Source organism: Myripristis murdjan, chromosome 19 (assembly GCF_902150065.1).
Source record: "Myripristis murdjan chromosome 19, fMyrMur1.1, whole genome shotgun sequence".
In the NCBI taxonomy this organism is placed as follows: Eukaryota; Metazoa; Chordata; class Actinopteri; order Holocentriformes; family Holocentridae; genus Myripristis; species Myripristis murdjan.
The window spans coordinates 12334888-12354781 of record NC_043998.1 but is presented as its reverse complement, the minus strand read 5'-3'; the positions used below and the strand labels follow the sequence as shown (position 1 = coordinate 12354781).

At 41.4% G+C, this 19894-nt stretch overlaps 1 protein-coding gene across 1 annotated transcript in view; it reads left to right on the top strand.

Moving 5' to 3' along the window:
* The first annotated feature begins 17919 nt into the window (after positions 1–17919).
* The window catches only part of LOC115377796 (SH3 and multiple ankyrin repeat domains protein 1-like), a 32284-nt gene continuing 30309 nt past the window's right edge, over positions 17920–19894 (top strand). Inside the window, exon 1 of the mRNA XM_030077820.1 lies at positions 17920–18429. Coding sequence (XP_029933680.1) covers positions 17929–18429 — 501 coding nt within the window. The 5' untranslated portion in view covers positions 17920–17928. The remainder of the gene's footprint in view (positions 18430–19894) is intronic.

The following is a 19894-nucleotide window of genomic DNA, read 5'->3' as shown; positions in this document are numbered from 1 at the left end:
AAAAGCTACCTGTAGCTGTAGCAGTCACAGTTTAATGTGACTGATTAATGTGACACATTAAACACAATATTTGACTGTAAAATAGACTGTTTAAATAGGCCTGTGTGCTAATATGACACCCTAGGTTGATAAAATCACAATGCATTTATAGACTGAATCACATACTGAATGACAAACTTTGGTAAATTATCTACAGTTAGGTCCATAGGTATTTGGACAGAGACACAATATTCATAATTTTGCCCTTGTACGCCACCACAGTGGATTTGAAATGGATTCATCAAGACGTGACTGAAGTGTAAACTTTAAGCTTTAATTGAAAGGGCTAAACAAAAATATGGCATTAACCTTTTAGGAATTACCGCCAGTTTTATTCATTGTCACCCCATTTTAAGAGGCTCCAGTGGTGGTGTACCAGGACAAAATTATGAATACTGTGTCACTGCCCAAATACCCATGGACCTAACTGTATTTACCTAAAATTGTATTGCATGTCGCTTTGAAATGAGGATCTTCATATAGGGCATGTGAAGACAGTACTCATTAGTCATTACTCAACAGTAAACGCTGTGCTGCCACCAGCATATCTTCAGTGTTTGACTAGATGCTGCTGATATCTGCTCTGAGGAGGAATAACTGTAGAAAAAAAAAACCTTAAAAAACCCTCACAGGCAAACTTGTCTCAGTATCTACTTCTACTTCCGAATGTATTTTGGCATCCTTAGTGAAAAAGAGGAACTTCCCCAAATTAAACACATAAACCATGCTTTGTGTTCATGCATGTTTCTTGAATTTCCTCTCTGACGCTACACTGAAAAAATGATGGATGTAACAGAGATAAACATCAAGATGCAAAACAGGATGTTTATTTGTGTTTACTGAAGTCAGTGTCTCTTCATCGGAAGAGAAATTGCACAATGGTGTGATGCAAAATAAAATATGTTTCCCCTTCTACATTTTGCCTCTGAGAATGCAGAGACAATTTAAATGTATTTTTCTATTGAGAACATAACACTCTTACTGTAGTTGCCTCATCTTCAATGTAAAAAAAAAAAAGTCTGTGTGCACATAATTTAGCCTAATTTCTTTCATTCTCCTTCTCTTTGGGGTTCAGGTTAAATGAAACTATGGACAAAATGTCCAGAATGACAAAGTCATAGTGAAAGAGGATGTTTCTCTGTCAAACTTGTTGTGCAACTTTATTCCCAGACTTGATTTCTTTCCTCTGTTTCAGTTACCTGTAATGACCACCAGAGACCACCACCGCATTGGTTTTCCCTGAGAATTATGAATGACCAGGAGCCTCATGTCACACAGCAGATTTGAGCTGATTTTTCCCTCATAGTGCAGGTAAGCAGATGGTTGATTATATATGATAAGATAATTATGATAATTACTACAGTTGCTGCCAAGAGTGAGCGACAATTTGGGGATGTGTTGTTTGTATTTCAGTGTCAGTTTGTGTGAGAATGCATGTGGCCAAGCAGTAATTTCTCAATTTCTGTTTGAGTAACATTATTGTCAGTTTTGCTGACAAGTGTAGGTTACGTAAAGTGCTTGCAGTCTAAATATATAAAAACCATTGCATGTCTTAAACCTGTGATTTAAAGTCATGCTCTCTCTGTGCTACGCAGCTTGCATTTACAGTAATATAAATCAATAATTTCTCTCTCCATTCCTATTTTTCTCTGTTATCCCCTGCCATTTTTTTCCATTCTCTGTCTCTCTGCTTCTCTAATTCACACAAAAAACAAGTGCACGCATGCAAGCAAAGACAAACATATGTACACCACTACACTGCATATTCTTACTGTACTCCATTTGCCCGTGACCCACTTTTCTCTCCTTGCCTGTGGCAGGAGAAGGGTTAACCCAGAAAGCAGAAGGAAAGCTAGTTTCTCAGAATAAGGACATTGGACAGCAGAGGCAATGGAAGCACCACTGTAGGATGAAAGTGTGGTGAATATAGACTGTGGAGTGCTGCACTATTAAAGGAGAGCACCCACTAGAGCACTTACCAAGGGCTCCAGCTCAGTTTGTGTGGTGTCATACCGTCCTTAAGAGGGTGGATGTGACGAGCTACAGCTACATCTCCTCAACATATTTCAGAGTGCACTATTATTTGAATTAATGTGTTCAGCCGACCTTGCCTTTGTCTGTCCTCCATGCCTCTCTCTGCTGGTGTCTGTCTGTGCAACAAGCAGAAGGACAGTGTTTTTTTCTGAAATACTTCACAGCACAAATGCAGTTCACTTGTGCCTACACCACATTTTAAAATGTACCTCTTATGATCACAAACACATTCAACACTTTTATACGAAATATGCATGTTGCCTAGATCAGTTGCCAATGGGTGTGTTAATGCTGTCGGTATTGCATTTTTTTTTTTCATTTTGCTAGCAATTGACATCTTTCTGTGTATCCCCTTTACCAGAAATCTGTGTTTTTACCACAGGTGTCAACACCAGCACACTGTGGAATAGCAAAATGACAATTTTAGGTCCCCAAAGAAAACTTTTTACCCATTGGGATACAGATGTTAAATGAAACTTGTCATCTCCTGTGAAGGATGCAGCCTCCCCTTGGACGAGGCAGTAGCAAGTCACAGCATCCGTTCAAGTCTCATCAAAACCGGACAAGTTGTGTAGCAGCTACGGTTGTTCAAAGTTTAAAACTTTTGTCTTCATAGCGCCACCATGACACAAATCAGAGCAATTTGTAAGGACAGCTGGATGTGCAAAGCAAATTGTGTCAGTTGAATTTAGGGGGCCGAGATTTCATAGCTGTCAAGAATTGATTGAGCCACGTTTTTTTATGGGGCTGATAGATTTATGATGACAGAGAGAACAGAGGGTTGTTCTTTTTTTTTTTTAACACATTTGAACTCTTTTTTTACATATGCATTACGTTTACGTTTGCCCTTTTCAAATGAAGAAACTTCATTGTTTCTCAATGTGTGCTGTGCTGTAAAATAGGAATTTCCAGTTTCCATGATGTGGTTGCCAGAACCTCATTTCAGTGCAGGGTGACACTAAAATCTGAACACTATGAACTTTTGGGAGGAGCTATCAGCGCGGTCTTGTGAAATCAAATCACTGTGAAATCAAATGGCAAAACAATGGAAACTGTAAGATGGACAAGGGAGGACGTGCATGCCCTCATCATCTCATCATTCAGTGGGGAAGTATTCAGGGAGCTTGACTCAGCTATTAGAAACAAAAAAGTCTTTAAAAATTTCACACACACCCTTCACGGTTGGTTCTTCATCCCAGCACGTCTGAAAGGGGTTCTGAAAAGTCTGAATAAAGTTTACATGGTAATTCAACAGCCTCGGCTAAACCTCCATTTAATTTTCAATCACACAGAACAAAGAGTGACGAATCCACATACAAATTTCCACATACAAAGTTACAAATTTTGACCTTTAGTCATACCGCCCCCTTCAGGCCAATCAATGTATTTTGTAAATACTAGAACGCACTGTGAAGATGCACCATCCGTCCAAGTTTAGACAAACAGCCTCACCGTACCAACATCATCACATTCCCTGTGATAATGATGCGTTAGGTGAGAACAAATTCAGGATTTAATCATTTGAGCCTGGAGGGTTTTTTTTTGTTTGGGTTTTTTTTTTTTTTTTTTTGGATCACCCATCAGCATCAAAGACAAGGGAGAACAATGAGCTGGCCTGAATCAAGCTGCTGCCAGTGTGAGACAAGGAAAGAGAAAGGGGCGGAATAATATCATGGGACAAGTGTGTGTGTGTGTGTGTAAAAATGATTGAGTGAAACAGCAAGAGGGAGAGTGACGGAAGGATGGAGGGAGATGGAGCAGTGAGAGACAAAAAAGAGTGTGTGCGTGTGTGTGGAAGAGAGAGAGAGAGAGAAAGAGAGAGATGAGGAAAATTGGGGATAATTGAATAGAAGAGCTCATTGGTGAGAAAAAAGGCGAGAGAGAGCTGATAGAGCTGCTGGAGTGATAGTGGAAGTAAGAGGAGAGGATGGAGAATGAAGGAGAGAGATCAATCTAGCTGTTAAAGAGAGAGAGAGAGAGAGAGAGCGAGTGAGTGAGGGAAGAGCGATAGAGCTTGATAGGGAGAGAAAAAGAGAGAGAGCAGATTCATTTGAATACGCCACAGTGGAGAGAGAGAGTGTGTGAGGGGGAGAGCAAGAAGGAGAGAGAGAGACGGCTATACTGGGGCAGAGTAGGTGAAAGTGTGCATGTGTATGTGTGTGTGTGCGTGTGTGTGAATGAAAAGGAGAAAGGCAGTCAGACCCCCACCACCACCCCCCACCCCATTTAACAGAGGCTGCTCAATAGTTGCTCAGGGTGCACATCGCTGCTCATTTAAAGACCATGAGGCATGAAAATGTGATTTTGAAGAGAGAAAAGCAAATCACTTTTTCATTTTTCCTCATCTATATTTTACCACCTGGATCTTTCCCTCAGCTCTAATCCCGGTCCCTGTTTGCTCTCTTTGTGGTTTATCAAGGAGGTCACTGCGGATACAACGAGGAGCAACACAGACTGAACTGCACGCTACAAGGTATTTACTTTCTAACGTTCACTGATATTATGATCTTAACTGTTAGTGTTATTCACTTTGAGGATAAGAATAATGGGGGTGTGTACTGTACCTTGAAGTGCAAGTGATGTAAAAGTGACAATAGCACGAAAAAAAAAAGCAGGAAGGAGAAACTTGCGATGACAGAGACCTTGTGCGTGTGAACTGCAAACTCAATTTGCAGAAATGCTGTTTGAAGTTTTAGGCGCGCAGAGACACAGGTTTTCTTTGTGCCGCAAGGGGTGTGAGGGTGAAAGTCACAGCGCTCTTGAAAGGGAACTGGGTGCTATGGGGTGAGCGTGGTGCAGAAGGGTGTTTTCTCCCGTGGAGGAAGAGGGGAGCGGGGTAATTCATATGTTTTCTATAGGTGGGGAGAAGAGCAAAGTGGGACATATCACAATACTTACAAAGATCCTTCAAAGAGAACTTCATTAACTGTGCACAACACTTGAGAGCAGCTTTAAGACAGATTAGTAAGAGCTAAGTGCTCTCCTCTGGCCCATTTTGCCTGTGCAAGCTTCATTAGTTATGGTAAATGGCAAATTTTAAGGCAGCTATAATGGAGGTTATATGGATTTGGTTATTTCTGGCAAATGTGAGTGATTCACTGCAAATGAAATTTTAAATTGACATGATGGGTTGACCTCCAGACTAGAGGGATTGGTCCTACTTTTCACCATCACTGCCCAGAAAAAGTTTGTTCCTCAGCATGAGGCTTTCATGATGAATCTGAGTTTGTAGCCATAATTGAATCCCTTGTGACCAGTTGAAACACTGTTTCAAGTGGATTTTTCCATTTTATGAACTACATGCAGTAATTCATAAGCACTGCCAAACAGTTACACAGTAGATGAATATTTATGATATTGTAGGAACAGTATGTATACAGAAATTGAGGGAAATTGTTGAAATAGGTGATATTACTGCACATATAGAGAGCAATACAAAATCAGAGAAATCAGTCAATGATTAATGGTTGCTCATGTAAAACTGCGCCTACAGTACATATATAGCATCCCGACACTCGCAGGACGGTGTTATATCGTTGTTGATGCGTTCAAAGGGGTGAGGTGCTGAAACAGGAGAGGTGAGCAGGTAGCAGAGAATCATCTGAGAGCTCATCAACACCTCAGTTTCACACACTTCCTGTGCTGTGATTTGTCGGGATCATTACCTGCTCTCTGTATTTATCGTGTCAGCTGGTGGAAATCCTCGAAGGACGCAGTAGCACAGATTCAGCTAGACACACACATGCACACATTTAATTTTTTCCAGGCCTGGTTGAAATTAGGTGTTGTGGCATTGGATGTGTGTCAGAGTCCTGCTTATAGGCAGAGAAATGTGCTATGCACCAGTGGTCTGTTACTCTGGTGTTGCAGCTCTGTGGACTTTGATCCTATAGATACAAAGTAATTGACTATGCACAGCCTCCCTAGACCTGCCCTGCATGGTGTAATGCACAACAAGCAGTATTGGCTTTAAAGCATATTTTTCTATGGGAAAAGTGCACCTGGGGGAATTCATTTGAGAGAGAGGAAAATATACAAAGTGGGCAATTTGGAGGAGAGTAGCTACAGTGAGATTAATGGCTCCCGTGCAAACACAGGGCAATTGATCAAAATGGAACAATGGTAGCAGGGTGACATTATCAAAGTCGGGGAGGGATTGAGTGATTATACATAATGTGGGCATGCCTACGCAAAAAGGCAATGTGATTAGGAAAGAAATGAATGGAAGATGAAAGATGTGAAAGAAAATGAATTGGCCAAAATGCTTAATGTGTCAGAGTAGATATGAGCCTCGTTGAATCAGGAAAATTTCCTTATACCTGCCTGTTTGAACCCCATCCTATCCCATCATGCCCTATCCTGTCTAATGTTATCCTTTCCTGTCTTGTCTAATTCCGTCCTATTTTGTCCTATCCCGTCTCTGAAGGAAGAGTAGGAGTCGATAAATGGGTAGGTCACTGTCGTGGATGTGACTATGCTATATGGTGCAGTGACTCTCCAGGGCTTATATGAGGAGAGTGTAGGACAAAAGAGACATGCCAAGATATTCCCAGTGGCAGCTAACTGTTGTGGAAGAACAAAACTAGACTCTGTTTGCTACAAGCTACTATCGAAGGCAAAATGCAAAACCCACAAAAGGATTTTCCTTAAATCATTCCTATGGGGATCTTAAACTAGGCTACAGCACATATGGAGCTACCACAAAACAAATATATAAATGAAAACACAAACACAGAAATACTGGGCCAACGGTATAAAAAAGTCCCGCTCTCAACACACCATACAGCCTATGTTGTTTTGGTTAAGCAACTTGATCAGTAAGCCTTGAGAAGTAATGTAATTTTTAAATAAAAAAAAAAAATCATCTAATACAATTTCTAATGAACTTCCTTTTATGGGACTGGCACTAAAAAGTCTCATTGCGCTGCTCATTAAGATGGAACACAACACAATCGCTGTTTCTCCTGACTCTGCAGGCTTTTCATATTGCGTACAGGGAGAAATTCCCCAGGGGGAACGATCTGGAGGGTTGCCGTAAGCCATGGAAACCGGAGCCAATAAACTGCAACACATCCAACCATTATGAAGAGCTCAAATAGCTCCAGTATCTCAATTCCAAAGCAAACGCTAGTTAAAATTAAATGACTGTGAATTACAGTGTGATTCAGGCAGTGTGATACAGTGTCTTTCCGGTAAACTCTTTTTGCATGGCTCGCTCAGAAAACAAAGATTATGTGTGAGATTCCCCTGATAGCAGTATGAGAAATAGTGCATGTACCTGCTTCTGAAGAAAAGTCCAAACTGTGTAAATCTGCCTATTGAGTAGAACAGGGGTAATATATTGTGGGATGACATTGCTATGATAGCAGAAGTGGGTAGTCATACATCGTTCTCAGCTCTTTTTTTGTAATTGGTTTACCAGGTACACACAATTACCTCAATTATATTCATTTTTCTGCATGCTAGGAAGAACTGCCCCTGTCTTTTCTTTATTACACTGCCACTTTCGGGCCCTTACTTTTCTCACACTACTCTTGAGTGTAATTAGTTTGCATAATTAACCTGTTTGCTGATCTAATTCGGTTTCTGAACTGCTGAGCAGCCTGTTTCAGGGCATAAAGGTCAGATGTCCCTTTAGCCGGTGACTCTTGATACAGTTTGGTGTCTGAGCGGCCGGTAACAGGGTAGTTAGATCTGATTAGAGTCAAGAGTGGGTCGGGAGAAAAGTGGTTCTGGGATGCAGGTCATACTGCTGAGCCTGCTGGAGGTCTTGTGGGCCAAATTCAACAAAACATCTTTGATAGGAAGTGCCCATTTGAAAATCTCAGTGCCTTTTTCGTTTAATATCCTTAAGTTTCCACACAAGTGCTCTCCTAAAACAAGGTGAGAATAAGCAGTGATGAATTTTAGAGGCCATGATAGAAGCTCAGGGGTCACTACATGCACTCAGCAGGTGCCTCACACTTTCCTTTGCCTTTTTTGCCCAAGTAAACAATAATTACTGGGTTGAGAGTGGGGTTACGCAAGTCTAGTGTTAGTGTACAGCAGTAATTGCAGTTTATTGGTAATAAAAGTACATGAAGCTGAAGCGCAGAGTGCAAATAAAGGGTCTTCCTGTTTGTGGGACCAATCACAGCCCATTAATCAGTAGCTTGGTGAACCGTAATGGGGCCTGACAGACACAGGCATGGTCCTCACGTTGCCAGCCATGTCTAACAGCATTTATTAGTATCTTGTTCACTTTTGTCTCTCAGTGTTACCTTTGTGTCAACGGACATGCAAGGTAAGTCAATCTGTCACTGTGGGACAGTCTATCTGTGTCTGTTATCCATGATAAAATCAAACTGAAAGTCTTAAGCCTGTGTTCAGCTGCCTGTGTCTGACTGGCTTGTCTGTGGCCTGCTTTCATTGTATTTGAGGCCTGAGGTCTTTAGTCAGGAGCTCTGGGACAGGTAAAAAAAGTAAAAGACACCCTTGAAATAGTAACTTGATACTACAAATTATAGCAACGCTCTCTTTTATAAGAAATATTTTGACCCTCCATCTGTACTTCTCTCCTCTTTTCGATGTGTAATAGAAGGGATCCTACATCACGGCCGCCTCTGACGTTTCTATTTTCATGCCATTTTAACGCATTTTCTGTCTCAGAGAGAAGGAGAAGATATTGTCTCCTGTTGGTGAAGTTAACTCATTTGTAGCAGGGTGGAACACTGCACATTTTAAAGTATACAAAATTATTTGCCAGGCAATGTTTTTCCAGTTATTTAAATCAACTATGGTTAAGATATTATACGATTTTTTTTTTAAACCAAAAAATTGTATTTCATACAATGGGATTTCAATGACATACAACGGGACATGATGCACTTCATAACAAGACATGAAAACTACACTACTCACAAAAAGTTAGGGATATTCGGCTTTCGGGTGAAATTTCAGGATGAACCTGAAATGCATTATAACCTTTACAGGTGAACTTAATGTGACCTTCTGTAAACTTTTGAACGCACACGTCCAACTGTTCAATGTTTCAGTACTTTTTGCACAAGTTGCTGTTCTCTAACAAGGAGTTTAACGGCAAAATTCACATCAGGTGTTTGATGCTCCAGCTCATCGAGGTCGTATCATTAGGGAACGGCTGCTGGAGACTGGGGTACCTCAAATGGAGTGGCCTGCACTTTGTCCAGACCTGAATCCCATAGAAAACCTATGGGATAAGCTGAGTCGCTGTGTAGAGGCTCGGAGCTCTGTACCCCAGAACCTCAATGTCCTGAGGGCCGCCCTTCAAGAAGAGTGGGATGCCATGCCTCAGCAGACAATAAGTCGACTTGTGAACAGCATGAGACGTCGCTGTCAAGCTGTAATTGATGCTCAAGGGCACATGACAAGTTATTGACACTGACATTTTTTGTTGTGGTATATCCACCACTGTTGTTGGCTTTTGTTTCAAGAAATTGTTTGAGATGAGGAAATCACCAGTGTATGCTTCTACTTAAATGCCCTACTTTCATGATATAATATCACTGTAGCGTGAACTTTTTGCATTTTCCATAAATTTCACCCAAAAGCCAAATATCCCTAACTTTTTTTTGAGTAGTGTATAAAAATAAATAGATACTATAAAATACTGAGGGAAAAAAATATGAAATAAAACATGAGATAAAGGGAACACTTTTCAGTAAAATGGCAACAAAAACTTATATTTAGTGACAATTGGAGATTAAATGCACTTTTGTTAGCTCATGTTAAAACTAAAAGTGTGGTATGTTTGTAAGGTTTGAAAACACGTCCTTGCTATGCGCAGAGCTGTATAAATGTGTGTGTCGTGAAACTATGACAGGGCGGAAACCACTCTGATCAGGACTGATTAGTGATTGGTCATATAGTTACATGAACTTTGTGGGAAAGGGGAAGTCTCAAAAATAGCAGCGGGGGATGTTCATGCCTAAATTTGTGCTGCATTTAGGTCTCCCAGCCCAAGTGGCCAAGTATAGCCCAAGCGAGGCCCACAGTGCACGCTCCACCTGACCCATTTACGCCCCGTCTGACAGGGAGATAGCCCACTTTGATGATCTCCACCGGACCGCCAGCCTCGCACAGAGCCGCTGGTCTGGCACTTAAACTTGCTCTCGACCAGACTTTTCCAGAACAGATGTGTTTGAGTGCTGTCTAAAGTGCCAGTCAGTGGTGTGTGTGTGTGTGACTGTGTGCGTGTGCTTTGTCACATGTGTGTATGTTGAAACAACGTCAAGTGAAGTTGTCTGTAACCTCTGAGGGAAGTTGTGGCCCCTTTTTCCTAAAAAAAGATTGTCCTTGGCTAGGTGGCGATGGAGAGGATCGAGCTGGAGTGGCAGATCAAAGGAGTAGGAATTGTTTACTGTGGAGGACTGGGGGTAATTATTTTAATCATCCAGTTAATTAATGATCAACGGGCGATAACTTTTTGTTGGAGCAGAGGTTTGATTAGCATCAGAAATGCGGTTTGATTAAAAGGCATCTGTTTTTTGTTAGATGGGAGAATTTCTGCTCCCTGCTGAGGGGGATGCTAGAGCCTTGGAGTGCATGTGGGATGCATCTGTTGATATTATTGTTCTAATCTCCCTGTATATATTAATCAAAGAAGCTTGATTGTCAATTAAGCGCACAACGATTGCACTTGCATTTCATCAGACGGTGTCAGGCACAGTAGATTTAAGGCCTGCCTGGATAAGGTTAACATTGTAATTGAAACTGGATGGTGAACAATTAATTTAATTGCTTGTTCTTTTCCATCAAACATTTTTAATGTTTGATTTTAGGAGAATATGGACATATACTGAAGTATCTATCGACCATATGGTCTTCAGGAGTCGACGTGGACTTTAGTGAGTGCTGGTACTACACAGGGTACCTCCTATACTGTAGCTTAGCCCTTCCTCCACATACTCCCTTAAGGGAACTTATTACGTCAGGGAAATACTCCCAACACTGGTGGCTAGTACTGCACCATTCATATAAAACTAACCAACAATCCTCTTCCCCCTCATTGAGTGTTTCAGTCTGTTGTAGTAGGCCCAGAGTATTCCTGACAGCTCCTCGTCACCGTCAAGGTTACCGGTGGCGTGAAAGAGGCTGGAGGATGGAGACCCAGTGAAAAAGAGGGATATGGAGGACAGAACTTGGCCGTTCCACTTTCACAGGACATAAAAGTGGGACAATCTGTTCCTTGGATGATCTCCAATTCTACTTTCTGGGGACCGATACACTGAAAATATATCTATACACATGCTCTGTCCTACATAGGGAGAGAGTGAGCGTGTGAGATAGAAAGAAAGAGAGAGCTGCAAAGAGACGAAGCGTGAGTGTGAGTAGAACTGACTGTCCATAAGGCCTTTACAATGCGTTTTGCTGGGTTTGTACTTACGAATGTTCCCTCGAGACTGGCCCAAAGGAGAGGAGAAAGCCTTACATGACAGAGGCAATATTCACAGATGCTAGTGATTCTCGCAACTCCGGAGACAACAGCTAGATGATTTATGCAGCCTTGGTGATGTACTTTAGAGAAGATATTCTGTGATTTCAAAAAAACACACTCAGGAGGCACCACAGTGGCTCACCTCGTGGAGTGTGTACTGCGTAACGGGGCTACAGCCTTGACGTAATGGCTTGGGTTCGGTTCAAGCCTGAGCCCTTTGCTGCATGTCGTTCCCTCTCTCCTCCCTGCCTTTCCTGTCTCTCTCCTCTGTCAGTATCAAATCAAGCAAAATGCTAAAACAATAATCTTAAAAAAAAAAAAAACACACACACACACACACGCTTTAAAAGAAATAAAACATCCTTATGAAACAACCTTATTTTGCAGAAATTCTGTGCATAATTTTTGCATTATGCTAAATTTTAATTTTTACGTAGTAGACCAAAGCATTTGTCATATTTGGTTTATGACTGTAAGGAACCCAAGGATGACAAAACAGCCAAACAAGGCCCAAATCATTGCAGCTTTGTCAAACTTTCCAAGCAACGACATTTAAGATCTCATCATGTAGTATTGGAAAAGGCAAATATAGACACATAGAGACAAGATATCAGTGAGCCTTTCCTCCAGATCTCTCCATCCATCCATCTTTGCTTTCCGGATGCTGAAGGAGGGTATTCATCTCTGTCCTCGTTATCGTGATTAATCAGCACCTGATCTTCATCTTAGTTTCAAACCATTTCCTTACTTTCTGAGGACCCCTGCCTGGAAACTTACACTCAGTGTTTTGTTCTCCAGGCTATGGACATCCAGATCTGTCCAAATCCTCTCTTTATGTCTCCACATGACTTCCAGTGATCTGAAGTGAAGTTGCTTAGCTGTGGGTGTCAAATATTTTGGCCTCCCACTGGCACACCAAGTCATTAACTTCTAAAATGTTCAGATGACCCATTTTTCTTCTCTGCAATTGCACAGCTGCTGAAATGTTCATATTTTTGACTTATGTGCTCATAAGATCACGAAAAAAGCAACAGTATGACATAATTACCTTTGCTGAGATTGGGGAAAGAAATTTTTATGGACAGATTTTTTTTTTGTAATGCCCTTCATCACAAAGCACATCTCAAAAACCCCATAAAATTGACTCCTACTTTTTTGATTTTATGTATTTCATGTTGAAACAGGGTGTTTGGACAGGACATGGTACAGGGAACAATCATTCACAAGTGCAAACCAACAGGATATCAGTTTGGGAGAGAAACACATTTTTATTTGAGCCAATAGGTGGATGACAGTGGACGTTTAAAGATTTGTGAAGGTTTCATTGGTTGATGCAGGATGATGTCACCATTTAAGAATTCCATTTTTACAGGAAGTAGAAGTCACGTGAGGTCATTTCATGGGGACTTAAACAGAAAATCAGCCCCCCTAGATCTAAGTTATCAACAGTCAATCACACAGCAAAATGTGCTAATGCAGGTAGCCTTTGCAGAAAAATAAAATCTAAGGAAACAAAACAAAGTGCAAAACACAAAACAGCATGTTGAAAAGACGACAACAATATCACCTAACCTACCCAGCAACAATCACCGTGAGCAAGGAAAATGGAAGAAACCTTTAGTGGCCAATTCAAGCAGGATTCCCTCAGCAAGATGACTGAGAGCTCAGTAGGTGTTGGCGCAAATTAATCGAAATTTTTACCAGAATTAAACATCTTGAATTGCACAAAAGATGTTATATATGGATCGAAGAATTGGTCTGAGGTATGGAGCTGTCCATAAAAAATTCTTTCAGCATTCTCAGACAGCACAAGTTCAATTTACATTTATATTTTAGGCACTTAGAGGACACTCTTACTGTATCTAAGGATGCACCAATACCACTTCACTGCAGATACTGAGTGCAAAGCTTTGAGCATGGACTGATTCTCAGTGTGGATTCAATCCATTGCTTTCACAGAACAGTGTACAGCTATTAGTTCGGCTCACTGGACAAAATGATATAATAGCCTTCTTTTTTCCCATCACTTCAGGAACTTACAGTGAGTTGAACCATAGAATATGCTTAAATTCTTAAATTAATAACAGTGAATAATCATGAAAATGTAGGAGTGTGAGGGTCAGGGCCTTATTCCTGTGACAACCGAGAATTATCATGTGAAAGAGAAGTGCAAGGGAAAGAATAAAATAAAGGTTAAGGACTGAGATAGAAGTGACTTTTAAGAGAAATTAGAATAAGTAGTGGAATGGGGATATGATTCAGTGGAAGATGGTGAAAATATTACTCCTCAGCCTCTGATGGAACCCTGGGAGTGACTCTGCTTTTCTGTCCGGAGTGGGAAAATCACACCAAAATTGAGCAATCAGGAGGGAAAAGACTCGAGGCGGGGTGGAGCGGCAGCCTAGTTCAATGAAAAAAAAGAGACAAGCATCTTTTGCCAGCAAAAGACAAAGCTTAAGCTACTGTGCAGGAGCTGGGAGGGTGCCATATGTCAGATAGGAGATTACTAAATCAAGTCATTGTATTTAAGTATTATATTTATTTTCATTCATAAGCATATAGTCCATTGTACCTTTTTTTTTCCTGTTTTTGCCCTCATGATGCCTCATTTCTGAGGTCACTCTCTTTGCCCTTCCAGCCTCAGTTTTTCACTCCCCCTTTCTTTCCCTCAATCTGATTACTCTGCTTTATGCAAAATACAACTCTGTGTCTCTCCCTCTCTCCATCTCTCTCTCTCTCTCTCTCTCTCTCTCTCTCGTTCTCTCTTGTGTATTCCACTTTCACTTTTACATCCCAATTAGTTAGCCCCTGTCTACCTCAGTCTATCCTTCCAGTTCTTTATCTTGCCCAATGCAGACTCAGTGTTCTTCAATATTTAATGAGTCTTTGCTCATAAATCAAGCTCCTCCATTCCCTCGTGGTGTACTTGAATGATAGTGTTAATCTGCAAGACCTTCAAAGTGTTAACACGCTACTCTTTGGCAACTTGTTATTATAAAAACGATCAGTCTTTATGTGATGCACAATTTGAATGCAGCCAAACAAATGACAACAGTTTGAGGCAGTTAAATATATGTTTTTTTCAGAGCACAGCTATTGATGGATTTCAGTGAGACTCCTGCACTCATAAACCCAAAATAAGTTTTGATTGATATGTTAATGTTAGATTTACCATACACTTTCCCCGACCCTCTGCTTTGTTTATTTCATTTATTTTTTACTTATTTGTCAGGTTCCTTTCCTCAATGAATCTGTCCTTGCTGAATTGGTTAGATACATTTTAATCGTCAACCATCCAGTTTTCTCTTCCCCCAGTTTTCTCTTCTCCCTGCCTCTCTCATTCTGACAGACGTTTGTTTGCATCAAAGTGGCTCACCCTGTCACTCTCTTGAGCCCCTTGGAGGTTCATGTTTCGACCATAGTCAGTCCTCCTCCTCCCACTACAGTGCCCATCTCCCCGCCAGAACTGCTCAACTGGCAGACCTCCTTATGGGCATTCAGACATGACATGAACAGGCCAGGCCTGGATACATTTGCATGAATCCACTCAGTCATTCAGACACCTCTGACTTTGTGGGTATTGAATTCAAAATACTACAGGCTTTAAATGAGCAAAAAGATTTTTACTTGTGAATGACCATAATATAGCAGTGGGCATTGATAGGTTTGTTGGTGAATTTATAGATGAATACCAATCATTCAACAAATTCATCACCAAATATAAAAAAATTTGACTTGTAGGACCGACTTTCAGACATATACTCTGTATCACATAAACACACACACATTTTCAGCAGTTTAGCAATGAAGGTCATTGCTATAAACGACTGAATGGTAAATACATTTCATTGTGAAGCCAAACTGTGAATGACAAAGCAGCATGTTTATTATGGTATTCTGAATTATGATATATTTCCTCTTCACCAGATATTTCTGTTGGATCTCTGCTCTAGTCAGCAAGCTTTCTCTGTTGTGAACGTGTGATGTAATTATCTTTGCCGGGAGGCAGCCTGGAGGGTATCATGCATTTAGTGTGCATCTGCCCATGTGTGTATGTATTTGTCTGCAGCTAATCTCACATACTACTGCACTTATCAGCCTAATATTTTTCTATGCACAGTTATGACTGTATGATCGAGGACCTCTAGCAGTTTATTCAAAACCTTTGAAAAACCTGTTTGCCACAATCGAGTTCTACCTCCTCACTCCTCTTAACCGGCCGGTAGGTACCACAAGTGATCAACAGCTGCTTCCCTTTGGGTTTTTTTTTTTTTTTCCATTTCCTTCTGTTAGGGACAGCCAGTCACGTTTTGTTGCCACAGATTCAAATGCATTTACAATTATGTCGTGTCAGAGATTCAAAAGTTAACATACATGCTGGGGCATGTCAGTTAGCGGATTCTTCTCTTTGCATTTTTCACTTTGAGATTGACATTTTATATCGCTGGTCTTTTGGAATTGCTCCTGTCCACATTTGCACACCAAGGTAAGAACTGTGGCTTGTATTCATTCAAACAAACAATACAACATTGTGGTTTGAAAACATTCAATAATGTCAGCCAGCTGCTGAAATGCCTTTGTTGGTGAACTTGTCATTTATGGTGGCATGATAACGTACCTTGCATATTGTCTCCCTTTCATTCCACTAGTCTCATGCACACACACTGGACACACAGCCTGTTCCTGTTCTCCACTTACACGCTACAAGTTATTTATGTCACTTACAGGCTACTGTAAGCTGAGCCAGAGACTCTCTGGGTGTTGTCGCAGTTCCTGCTGGTCACAATAGATGTCGAGAAGTCAAAAGTCATAGATCACCTAATGCTCTTTTAAGTGTCTATATATTGTATAATCTCCATCAATATCATGTTTTCTGCATATTTCATTGACTATTGATGGACTCATAACATCTGTGTATTTTTGCAATCAACTCTGATTATTTAAGGAATTTAGATCTCTGCCCTAATTTGCGTTCTGATGTGTGTCTCCATAGTCTTGTAATATTTTACTGAGAGCCATCTGTCCATGTGAGCGTTCAGATACCCGTCTAATTTCAGACTCCCAGCTCATTTGATATTCAGAGCACCAAACCGCCTATGAGACGGTGAAAGATCGCCCACGTCAGTCACCGTCATTAAAACGGCTTATAACAATCACCAAGATCGGTGCGGTGGCAAAGCCCCTGTAGGGAGACTTCATTACAAACCAGGACAGTACATAAGGACGCACCCAAATCTGAAACAGAGTGAAAAAACCTTAAAGGGAAAAGTCCACCCTGAAACACTTTAAAACTAAGTGGCAATGTAATTTGCATTTCTTGGACCATTTTGTTGTTTGACAGTTTGTTTTACTTCTAAATGCCAAATGTAAATGTCACATTGAGGTATTTCCACTGTGCTCATAATAGAGTTTAATAGCAGTGGCAAACATCAGTTTCTGACGTCAGTCCCTCATAATGAAGGAGCAAGGACTTCTTTGTAAATTTAACATTTTGATAGACACGGCAGAGCTGTAATTGCTTCACTCAAAAAAGCCTCAGTGGTCCAGATTGCAGCACAGTCACAAAAAAAAAGATTACATTTTGGGTTTTTCTTGACTAGAAAATGCTGTTTTGCTCTCACTGCTATTGTTATCGTTAACGCTAATGCTCTCTCCGTATACGTGTACAAGATCAAGCATGCTCTCCAAGGATTGTCAAAATGCACTCTGGGAAATGTTGGGAATCACTAACAGAAGTAGAAGCAGGCTGAGGTCAAATGGGTACCCCATAAAAGTAAATTATCACTGCCACACTTCCACAAAGTAGCTCCTTGAATGCGCTAAAAATCACAGTTTATCGGGGGTGGATTTTTCCTTTAATGAGCTCATATTAAGCTGTTAGCCCTGGCTTGTGCCTCAGAAAACACATGGCTCCATTAATACAATGCAGCAATGCTCTTGACCTCACAGGAGGCTAAACTGCACATCCAGCTCGCTCTCTTCTGCACTGAACCTGTGATGCAGATTCATAGAGTTTATATATAGCTTGTCTTTCATCAGTCTGCTATTCCCCTATGCATTCCCAGTGGCTAAATGGAAAAATGTGGACCAGCTCTGTGCTCGTTCACACATGTGGAGTGTTAGCATTGCCTGTGGCTCATGTTTCTATTATTGCACTTGTCTTTTAGAAACTTGAATTACACACTCTGCATTGATTGGTACACCAGTAGACACACCTACTGCATTGTTTATGTCGCTGAAGTGAAAAGAGTTAAATGACCAAAATCTTACTCCCCTCTCTGCCTGTTTCCCACAGCATGTTTCTAGGGATGAAGCCAGAGTCTCATGGGACAGCCATGTCTTGTCTCCATGACAGATATGTCACTCAGCCCTCTCTGCAGTGACCCCCTGCACAGCAAAGGATGCTGGGAAATAACAAGCACTTTTATCCCGGTCAGGACGAAAAGGATGGGGAGGATGAGGAGGAGGAAGAGGAGCAGGGGAGAAAAAACAGCAAAGGGGAAGATGCGCCTGACACGGAGAATGGAGGGATAGAGGGACTGGAGGAGGTGGAAATGAGGGGAGGAAGACAATCATGGGAAGGGAAAGGTGGCGAGGTGGGAAAACCATCAGCCATTGTGGTCGGTAGACAGAGAGTTGACCGGCCGATGAGGCCCGGCAACTTGGGGAACCGGGGTATCCCTTATATGACAAATCAAGCCCCCCTACACCATCAGGCATTCAATAAGCAGCAGATTCACCTCATCCCTGGAAATCAGCAGCCTCATCACCCCGGCCTGACCAACGCTTTGCAGAAAAGGCGAGCTCAGATGGAGCGAAGCATGACCACAGTGGCTCCCCTGGAGGACACTCACATGACCATGATGGTGTTCCGCATCGGCATTCCTGACATCAAGCAAACAGTAGGTGCATGTTGTCACTGAACTCTACCAGAGAGAATCATCACAGCAAGCAATTCCAGGTTCTTTTTGAGCATTAAGACGTTCACACTGGAGCAAAACATATGTGTTCAAGGGGAGGAGGGGTTATGTTTGCCAGCATTCACCCAAAAAAAAAAAAAAGATATTAAACATAGCTAATGTGGCCGAATTCCTCCTAGTTACAATCTGTGAGAAAAATAAATAACTATACTTACTTGTGTATCTGATGCTTTAGTTTTTCTTCTAGCCTCTCTTTGTTTAGTTTTGTTTCCTCTCAGCTGACCTCTTAAAGTGTGGCATCATTTTTGGACCCAAAAAGTGGATTCTTGATGACATGCTTTTCAGTCTAATGTGAAACTGAAAAATAATTGCCTTTAAGTGCCTTTAATGTGTTGAGGTGGATTCTGATGGGGTTCGGTGTTACAGTGAAAAAGAAAGAAAGAAAGAAGGAAAGAAAGACATTTCAACATTACCTCGTCTTCATGCAGTAAGGATAAATACAGCATCTGTATGGTTTTAGTGAAGTATGTTTTTCTAAATCCAGTAACACGTTGAAAAAAAAAAGTAATAACTTTATCACGTCTTTTCCGCAAGAACAGAAAGATTGTCAGAGATCCCATTTATTTTCACCATAGGCGAAAAAAGGATCAAGATGTAATCCGAAATTCCTGAAATGAACATTTGAGAGGACTTTGGAAACAATAAAAATCCCCTCAAACCCCCAAAACACAGCGTTTTAGCCATTTTGGTCCTGTGTGGGTTTTGCACTCAAAAAGAACATGGATGCATGGAATTGTTTATATAACCTAAATATCCTGTATGTATATGGGACCACACTGTTCTGGGATGCCTCTTACCATTTCAAAGCATTTTCTAATTTCCCAGCCTGGCCAAGGGACGAGCCCCAGATGGGAGCTTCTGCGCTAAAATATCTGCTGCATGTTAAAAGAAATGCTCGCTGGCTTTTGCTGAGCATCAAGCAGGTGCCAACATGTTCAGCCAACAATACAATGTAACCAGCAGCCTCAGGGTCACATATGATTATTATTAGTCTCCCAAACTGAGGATGGTACCTTTTCACACTCAGAGCAAATCTCAGTTGTGCGGCGGAGGCAGGTGAGAATTGGCCAAACCAGACACGACACATCCAGGTGAGAATAAGTGCCCCGCTGTAACCCCCCCGCCCCCCGCATCATCATCATTTCTCCATTTTCAACTCCCTGAACATGCCCACTGTTCTACATGTCAGCTAATCTGCCCTCAATATAACAGTAATTGCTAATTATCTAATAGGTTTTTAATGAGTTTGGGGAGGGTTGGGGAAGTGAGTGACGTTGGAAAGGCATGAAAGCGCAGGAGGCATTTGTGTTGCTCTTTAGTGGCTCAGACACAAGGCATCACACGCAGCCCCCCTGCCCACCGCGGACAAACACCCAGCACCCCGAGC